Genomic DNA, 9,412 nt, shown 5'->3' on the forward strand with positions numbered 1-9,412 from the left:
CATATTTCACTCCTGATTCAGATGAGAGGAAAGAAAGCAATATTATGGATAAAGGACTTGAATTTTAGATGGAAGCAATGGTTTGAAGTAAAAAAACAAATATTCTTAATGAAACAAATGAATTCACTTAAATGATGGAGTCGTTTCTTACAAACATGCAGCTTTTCGCTTCACAAGATGTTAATTGATGGACTGGACTCATGTGGATTACTTGTGAATTATTGTGATGTTTTTATCAGCTGTTTGGACTCTCATTCTGACGGCACCCATTCACTGCACTGGAGCAAGTGATTTAATGCTAAATTTCTCCAAATCTGTTCCCATGAAGAAACAAACTCATCTACATCTTGGACGGTCTGATAGTCAGTACATTTTCATCACATTTTTATTTTTGGGTAAACTATTCCTTGAAGTATTATAGAAAGTCTTCTTCACTGATGAGATTTTACAATCTTTTATGTCCCTCTCACAGGGTCGCTTAGCGAATGGGACAGAATGTGTCATTCTCAAGGGATTCAAGGTGTTTATTTACAGTCATTTGTGTGTCTTATTATTAAGAAGACTAATTAATTAATTGACCTTATGATAATCTCATACATGATGCTCTTCATTTCTCTCTCTAGATATGAGGGGACAGGTTTTGTTGCTCCATTCCTCTGCCACAGACCCACAGTTGGTGTGTAAGCTGGGCCAGTTGCTCTCTGAGCTGGGTTTCAGAGTATTTCTCGACCTGTGGAACCAAACAGAGCTCGGTTCTTGCGGCCCAGCAGCGTGGCTCCACTCTAAGCTCGATCACATCCAGAAACATGGAGGGAAAGCCCTTCTGGTGCTTTCTCCATCAACACTGCAGAGAGCCAAGTTGTACTGGAAAATTGCAGTGGAAAGACAAAGCAATCCTGCCACATACTCCTCAGATATGCTGGCTTCGGCATTGGGCTGCATTTTTGCTGACCGTAAGAAGGGCTGCGGTGCTCAGCGGTTCGTCCTTGTGCAGTTAGACTTTGATGAACTTCCCATCAATGAGGAGCATGACATGCCGAAGCTGTTGAGGGGCCTGCTGCTTTATAAACTGCCCTCACAGTCTCAGGGATTACTTATGGAACTGTGTCTGGAGAACCCGACTAATGTGAGCGGGAAGTTGAAGAAGATGTGGTGGATGAGAAAGGCACAGAGGAAGGTGGCCCAAGGAGTGCAGAACATTTTGTCGAGGGTGAGGACCGATTCCATGCTCACACAATCTGATTTACTCAGCTTAGACATGGAAGACACAGAGGAAATAATTGTTCTCAAAAATGAACAGCACTGATGTGTCATTTACTCCCTCATCACACCAGAACATTGTTTAGATTGTCAGTCACAATCTGTCACAATGGACTATGGACAGATTACATGAACAATAAAAATACCAGAAGGTAATACCATGTCCAAAAAAACACGGTGTTGCCACGTTTTTATAAGAATGCTTGGAAATGCCAATGAAGTTTAGGTATGTGCCATCACATCGTGAAGTACCTTTGGAGTACTATGTGAATATGGTATAATATAGACATTATGTTTACAGTACCTGGCCATAATCTCCTGGGAGTGCTTAAGAAGGAAGTCTGCATGTAGGACTTCCAATATAAATGAAGAAATTCCACAGTGCATATGCTACAGGAAGTAAAGAAACTGAAAACACTAAATTTGCAAATTCCCAAAATAATAATAATGATAATAATATTCATACCATCTATAGAAATAGATATGCATTTACTCCTATATTTGCATTGGTATTTGGAAGGAAATTAACTCTAACTGTTTTCATCTAATCTTTTAGGGAATGGAAATAATGGCTTTTGGCTAATATCTATACACAAATATGTAAATATGGCTATATTTATATATATATATATATATGACTGTAATATAGTTTTTAAACTGAAAGTTTGTAATATATGATACATTTGAAATGCTCTGGTTGTACTCAAATACAGTTTTACCCTTATGAGTTGTCTGTCATGGTCTGATGAGTGGAATATAGAATAGATGGAGAATATATAAATAGGCCTATATTGAAGTGGATAGCCAATTAGAGTCTAAAAAAAGAAGCTCAGGAGGGGGCAGCATAAAAATATAGTAGCCTAACACCAGACCCACTGCAGACTAAAAATAAACGCTGTTATTTGAGAAGCGTGGTGTGTAACGTGCGCGAGTCCTCAGCTGCTGCAGCTGCACTGCTTTTGTGCGTCCATGACCGAAGAAACTAGAAACACAAAACGTGGCCCGAAAGTTACCTTCTAGTTAGGTATAATGAATCTAAATAATAATTATTCCACTTTAACTCGTTGTGCATTTAAAAAAAAAATATATATATATATATACACACACACGCTAATACAGATAAAATGTGGGTAAATAGCTTAGCAACTCAGTGAGACCACTATGGCGAAGACTTGCTCTTAATATTCATGGACCAGTTTATCACCTTTGAAAGACTGTCATGCTACGTCACCAGGACCTTATTAATGTTCACGAGTCAAGCCTTTAACATCAAACTTTTACCAGTCGATGCTGGAATATCCTAAGCAATATTTATGAAGCACGCCTTCGCCATAGTAGAGTTTGTCATGTTTCCGTCGGCGGCGCACAGGAGGATCTGCTGGGTGTGTGTGATTGCGTCCTGAACCCGAAAAGCAACAACTTGAAAAGAGCTGGTTACTGACAGCCCAGCCATCACCCTCCCGTCTGTGAGTATTTAAAATACTAATACCATGCTGATCTTTTCTAAACATTTGCATTCTGCTTGTTGAGTTTCATTGTGTTACGGTTTAGCATACATTCAGGTTGCATGATAACCCCTCTCTCACCTTCACTAATGTTACCAATATAAAGCAAAATCGTATACGCACACTGCAACTTCAAATGATCATATTCATAATGATCTACTTGGCTTTAGAAGCTTGCATTGAAACCTGGAATTTGAATTGAAAATCTCATAGTAGCCTATTTTTACATACATACTAATAAAGTAAACAAAATGAATCGATTTAAACTAAAACAGTCTGTCAGTAACCAAGAAGAATGTATAATGTACAGTAATAAAACGTAAGATTAGAACGATTAAAGCCATTTCATTTTAGCAGAATTTTAAATAGTATAACTCATAAGCAGCTCTAGCAATCAAGCCAAGATCTAAAAATGATTATTCATAAAAGCAGTGGCTTGATTTATGTAACATAAACTAAATAAGTTATTACACCTTAAATATTCTATTAACGCAATTCATTTTTAATATAATATAACATGCATGATATTTTTACTGCTTCAGAAAAATATCACACCTTAAAATTGTTCCTTTTTGTTGGATTTTGAAAATTAACTTTTTCCCCCCTGAATATAAAGTCATCACATGTCATTCTAACAGTAAGCTTTGTGGAAAGGGGGGATTGAAGCACTCAGCGTTAGTGCGAGAGTAATGTCACCCTCACGGATGTTCTTCCTGTCTGCTGTGCTCTGCGTGGCCCTTTTTCATCTAATTTTGGGTCAGAACTGCTCGGAGCACTGTAAAGCATGCGGGGGCCCAGAGAAAGACCAGTGCCTTCAGTGCCACACTGGATTCATCCTGCATGACAACCTGTGTGTGGGTGAGTGAGATGAACAGACTGTACGCTTCATTCACCTCATGGTCCATTTCATTCTGAAGTTCACTTCTACACTCTTACGCTGACAGATGTTGATGAATGTGGTACTGATCTGGATCAGTGTCTCGACAACACGTACTGCTTCAACACCCATGGCTCTTATGAATGCAAAGGTCAGTGTGATTTACCCTCAACACACAGATCACCAGAGCAACACATTTTACACTTGCACTTCATTTGTGGTATAATACTGTATACATATTATTTTATTATTTGTCTTTTATCAGGATGTGATAAGGCCTGTGTTGGCTGTATGGGTGGAGGACCTGCCCGCTGTAGGAAATGTGCTGCTGGTTACAGATCATCAGGCATGAGATGCATAGGTGAGTTATTCCAGATAACTAGTCATGTATTGTGTTGTTTTTCAACCTTTGTAGTATAAAATATGGGTAGTTGTAATCATTTAAAAAAAAAAATTAGATGTTCTAGAAATGCTTTGCTTAATGGTCATTATTTCTGAATGTTCTTTGAAACTTTAATTTTTAATTTTATTTAATTAATAAACGTATTATTATTTATTTATTTATTTGGTTATGTATATGTTAAGGGAATATTCCATTTTATAATTTTAAAAGCATTTTGGAAACGTTAGTTTTGAGTGTTTTCTGAACATTCTGAAACAAGTATTAACATTTAAAAAAAACGTTAGATGAATGTCCAGCTAAAATGTTTCAGAAATACAGTAAAACATTCCATGAATTACGCATAAATAATGTTTTGGTGCTAATGTTTTGAGAACATTATTCAAAAACCAGTTAACTCGTAATTGAACATTCTATTAATATTACTGGAGAAGCGTTTGTTCGTAACTTAGAAGTAACTTTGCCAGATTGTTAGCCAAAGTTCTGAGATTGTGCCTTGTTAGCTGGGTAAATACAGGCTGTAAACAGAAGGAAGTATTTTTAGGTAATTTGAGAACAGATATCTTGAATGTTTTTGTCAGCTGAAAATGTGTCATCTGGGATTGTTGTTGGCTAAATTATGCAAACATTGGCCTGACAAACATCAGCATTCTAAATGTAAAAATGAACAGAATTTTAAATAAAGTTGAACTTCTAAGTACGTTCTATGTTATTTTACTTTTATAAATCCCATCTTAGACTTTTATGTAACTGAATAACTGTAGAAAAGTTCCTTAATCTTGATTGCCGTACTATTTATAGCTGGACTGATTAATTTAAAATATATGATAGTTTTGTTTGGGAATTTGCTGCTGTTGTATCAAGCTACTAAACACACATGAACAGAAAATGAATCTCTTATGTAATGACACAAATTAGATCTTCTGCATGAGATGTTTCCATCTTGTGGCTATAAGAAGCATTTCCACCAAGAATGTTAACAACAATTAAAAAAACTCAAACTAATTCAATTTTTTTCCAATAAATATATTATTTTAAATATTTAGTGTTTTGGAAAAGTGTTTCTATAATTGTAGCTGTTTATCTATCTATCTTATCTCATTTTTTCAATTTGCATTTCATGTATGTTTGGTCTGCAGACCAGAAATTACAGCTGTACTTCGTTTCTCCTGCAGATATAGATGAGTGTGCCGAGGAAGTGTTGGCCTGTCCTGGTGTCAATGTGTTCTGTGTGAATACAGAGGGCTCTTTTCTCTGTCAGTGTGCAGTGGGTTACACACGCAAAGGCGACACCTGTGAGAGGAGCCAGACAGCAGGTGAGCTGGAACACATCATTTCACTTTCATTCTCACACGTATTAAATAAGAGAGCCTGTGTTCAAGTGTTATTTTTGTATCAATGAGTATTCGTATTTAGATTTTTTTCTTTTTCAGTTTTAGTATTTTTATTGTGGTTTTGTTATTTGTATTAGTTGTTTTAAAATATATCTATATTTATTTTATTAATTTGATTTCAGTTTTAGTTATTTTAGTTTATCAAGTTAAAATAAGTGAAAGTGGCAAGTAGCTGAATTAAAATGTTTAAGTTTTTTAAAAAAGTTTATTACAAGTAATCAAAATGTATTTTCCCAATGGTTTGAGTTTAGTTAACTATAAAACCCTTCAAGCACACAAGTTGCAGTATTGTATTACTCGGTATATTGTGCTTGTTGCAAAACCTGTTCTGCAGCTTTATTGTCTTGAGAGGCAACATGCTATTAAACGAAAGTAAAATGTAAACATGAAACTGAACTTATTTTCTTTAATGTCTTTTTGTACAAAATTAATCAGTGCATGTTATTATATATATATATATATATATATATATAAATTATTAAATTATATAAAGTATTTATAATTATATAATTGTTTTCTGAAATATTGTTAATCTTCATCGTGCAAAATTTGAAGGAATATTAGCTGTAGGTATACCACTGTTCTACTAACATGTTTGACAATATAACCAATGCATTTCAACAAAAACCTTTATTTAGTGGAAAACACTAAAATAATAAAAAAACAAAAAATCTAAATTAGAGAACAGTAACCACTGTAGCACAAGATTACAACAAAATTACAGCTAAAATTTTGGAGGGTTACAGATGTCAGAAATTAGTAGTAATTGTAGAGCCCCTCGCTTTGAATGACTTCAGCACATTTGCAGCTGCAGGACATCACTAGTTTCTCTCACTGTGCTGGTGTGATCTTGGTCAACTCTTTTTCCACTCGCTTCCAAAGTTCGGTGACTATAGTGGGTTTCTTAGCCATAACTTTGTCAACAATGATTTTCCAGAGATTTTCAGTTGAGATTAAATCAGGACTCTGGGCTGGCCATTTCATTATTTCAGTGTTCTTGTCTTCAAGAAACTGCTTTACCCGTTTTGCAGTGTGACAGGAGTATTGTCTTGCATGAAAATTGCAGGCTGATTGGGAGATGCTTGCAGGGAAGGCATGTTGCTGATGGAGGTTCTTATAAACCTCCATCAGGTTTATAAGCATTCATCCTGCCATGTAGCTGTATAATGGCGCTTTTCCACTGCATGGTACGGCTCTGTACGGTTCACTTTTGGGGGGTTTTCCACTGGGTACAGTACCTGGTACCTGGTACTTTTTTTTAGTACCACCTCGGTTGGGGTTCCAAGTGAACCGTACCGTTACCGAAATGTGACGCGTAAACTCTGCTGATCACTGATTGGCCGGAGAGAATCGCCACTACCTGCGTCACTGAACTTGTGACACAAACACAAAAGAACCGCTAGATTTAAATCAGCACAGCCAGCGAAGGATCGAACGCAACTGTTTTGAACGAGCGCACCTTTTTTTTAACAACTTTCAAAGAACAGACGTTCCTCTCATTGATAGCAGAGGAGCGGATCCAGCGAGAGCTTGATGGGGCGACGCGGAATGAAAAAGTTTTTTTTAGGAGTCGTGGAAGTATAGGCGGGGCAACTATAACGACATGTGAATAATCCCGCCCACTCTAAAGCGGTACTGAACTGCTGTGGAAACCCAAACCGTGCCGAGCCAAACATTGCCGTGCCGTACAGAGCCGTACCGAGCCGAGTCGTTCCACGCAGTGGAAAAGCGCCATAAGAGGCCCAACTCCTGCTGCACAAAACATCCCCCAAACCATGACACTTCCTCCACCTTTCACTGACTTCTTAATGCATTCAGAGTTCAGTCTTTCCCCAGTTTGATGCCAAATAAAATGTTTCCCATCGGACCCAAATAAATTAAATTTGCTCTCATCACTAAAGTGAACTTCGGACCAGTTCTCCTCTCTCCACACAACATGCTCCTCAGCAAAGTTGAGTTTAGAGGCTTGGTTACTGCAGAGTGCGCTTTCAGTACGACTTCTCTTAAACGTGCCAAGACAGATCCGTACTGTTTATCGCTGAACTTGCGAGCAATTCCAGCTGCAGTGTTGAACCGATTCCGCATCGATAGTCTCTGCATTATCCTGTCTTCTCGTGCATTTGTCTTACCTGGACGATCAGCCTTTTTGGGGGACTTGAATGAACTAGTGTCATTGTAAAGCTGAAATATTCTTGAAGTCACAGATTTGGTATGACCAGATTCTCTTGCAGTGGCTGAAAGGGTCATCCCATTGGCTTTCATCTGGACAACCTCCTGTCGCAGGCATTTAGTCACCTTAGAGCGACCCGCCATCTTGCAAATTGAAGGAATGCTACCAGTTAAATAGGATTTGTCATATAATTAAAGAAATGAACACCAGGTGCCAGATTAACACCAATAACTTGGAGGTATCTGTAAGTGTTCTCTAATTTTGATTTAAAAAAAAAAGAAATTGTAAGTTGTTCTCTAATTTTGATCTCCACTGTGTGTGTGTGTGTATATATATATATATATATATATATATATATATGACACTTTTTTTCATGAAGTGTTTTTATGTAATTACAATGACACTGCATTTAAATAGCATAATTTATATAATTAAATATATAAATCACATAATGTAGTGCAAAATGCATTTCTGGATGTTTCTGAATTTACTGATGTCTTCCTGTCTCTCTCCTCAGCTTCTGAAAAAAAGGGTATTTTTGATGACATTCAGGAGGATGAAATTGAGGTTCTGCAGCAGATGTTTTTCGGTGTTGTGCTGTGTGCATTGGCCACATTGGCAGCTAAAGGGGACTTGGTGTTCACCTCCATCTTTATGGGAGCAGTGGCGGCCATGGCTGGATACTGGCTCTCTGATAAGAGCGACCGAGTGATAGATTCCATCTTGAAAGGGAGATAAATGCAAAGGGGCCTGCAAAGCTATTTGCAGTGCTGTTTATGAAGTCTGCTACTTTTCGAGCTGGGCCATTCCTTACACCATGATATGATGGTATGCTCACACAAATGGCTCAAGGAAGCTGCTATAAGCAACATTTTTGTGAGGTATTCAAAAATAAAGCAATAAGCTACAAGAAGCCATCCATTACAGTAATTTTACTTTGCATAAAGGATGTTCTCACAGTAACACATGGCCTACAACTGGCTTATTGCTTTTATAAAATGGCAGCAACAGCAATATGTTTCAAGAAGTATAGTAATAAGCATGAGCTTTTCTTTCCCCAAATAGATTTTGACTAGCAATGTCATAACTTGGTGTATTCTTATTTCACTTATTAGGTGAGTATATTGGGAATCAGTTGTTAATGAATATTAATTTGGGCACTAGTGAGGGCCTTAAAGAATATCCATCTGATGTCATTTTTTTATTTTAGTCTTTATGTTTTTAGTAGCATTCAAATGGTCTATATATGCTATAGAAATTTTTTTGTGAGTGTACATAATGTTTAAAAGTTTGGGGTCGATACGTTTTTTAATGTCTCTTCTGCTCATCAAGGCTGCATTTATTTTATTAAAAATGCAGTAAAAACAGTAATATTGTGGAATATTACAATTAAAAAACGAATATATTGTAAAATGTGATTTATTCCTGTGATGCAAAGCTGAATTTTCAGCATCGTTACTCCAGTCTTCAGTGTCACATGATCGTTCAGAAATCATTCTGTGTTGTTATAACTAATAATTAAATTCAAATAATTAAAACAATTTAAATTAATATTTTTGTGGAAAGGGTGATACAATTTTTCCAAGATTCTTTAATGCATAGAACAAGAGAAAAACAACAACAGCGTTTATTTATTTATTTATTTTTTTTGGTAATCTTTACTGTCCCTTTTGATCAATTTAATATAACCTGGCTAAATGTATTTATTTAAAAAAAAGAAAAAAAGAACTTGCCGACCCAAACTTTTGAACAGTTGTGTATGTAATGTAATAGCAATATAAAATGCATTTTTATGAGGACACTGTA

At 36.5% G+C, this 9,412-nt stretch overlaps 2 protein-coding genes across 5 annotated transcripts in view; both read left to right on the forward strand.

The window, feature by feature from the left end:
- Positions 1-1,438, forward strand: part of il17rc (interleukin 17 receptor C) — a 26,856-nt gene extending 25,418 nt beyond the window's left edge. For all 3 annotated transcript variants that reach the window (XM_016268206.1, XM_016268205.1, XM_016268204.1), the window contains one exon: positions 1,259-1,438. In XM_016268206.1, coding sequence (XP_016123692.1) covers positions 1,259-1,306 — 48 coding nt within the window. In that variant the 3' untranslated portion in view covers positions 1,307-1,438. The remainder of the gene's footprint in view (positions 1-1,258) is intronic.
- A 1,209-nt stretch (positions 1,439-2,647) lies between these two features.
- LOC107582459 (cysteine-rich with EGF-like domain protein 1) lies at positions 2,648-8,892 on the forward strand. 2 transcript variants are annotated; one of them, XM_016268302.1, is made up of 6 exons: positions 2,648-2,726; positions 3,420-3,623; positions 3,710-3,793; positions 3,908-4,003; positions 5,218-5,358; positions 8,124-8,892. In XM_016268302.1, exons 2-6 carry the CDS (start codon positions 3,455-3,457, stop codon positions 8,342-8,344), a joined length of 711 nt encoding a protein of 236 aa, XP_016123788.1. In that variant the 5' UTR covers positions 2,648-2,726; positions 3,420-3,454; the 3' UTR covers positions 8,345-8,892. The 2 variants fall into 2 exon arrangements, with proteins under 2 accessions (XP_016123788.1, XP_016123787.1); XM_016268301.1 differs by having other exon boundaries at positions 2,668-2,726; positions 3,404-3,623.
- Positions 8,893-9,412: the final 520 nt, after the last annotated feature.

Source organism: Sinocyclocheilus grahami, unplaced genomic scaffold (assembly GCF_001515645.1).
Source record: "Sinocyclocheilus grahami isolate Dianchi unplaced genomic scaffold, SAMN03320097.WGS_v1.1 scaffold44.1, whole genome shotgun sequence".
Lineage (NCBI taxonomy): Eukaryota > Metazoa > Chordata > Actinopteri > Cypriniformes > Cyprinidae > Sinocyclocheilus > Sinocyclocheilus grahami.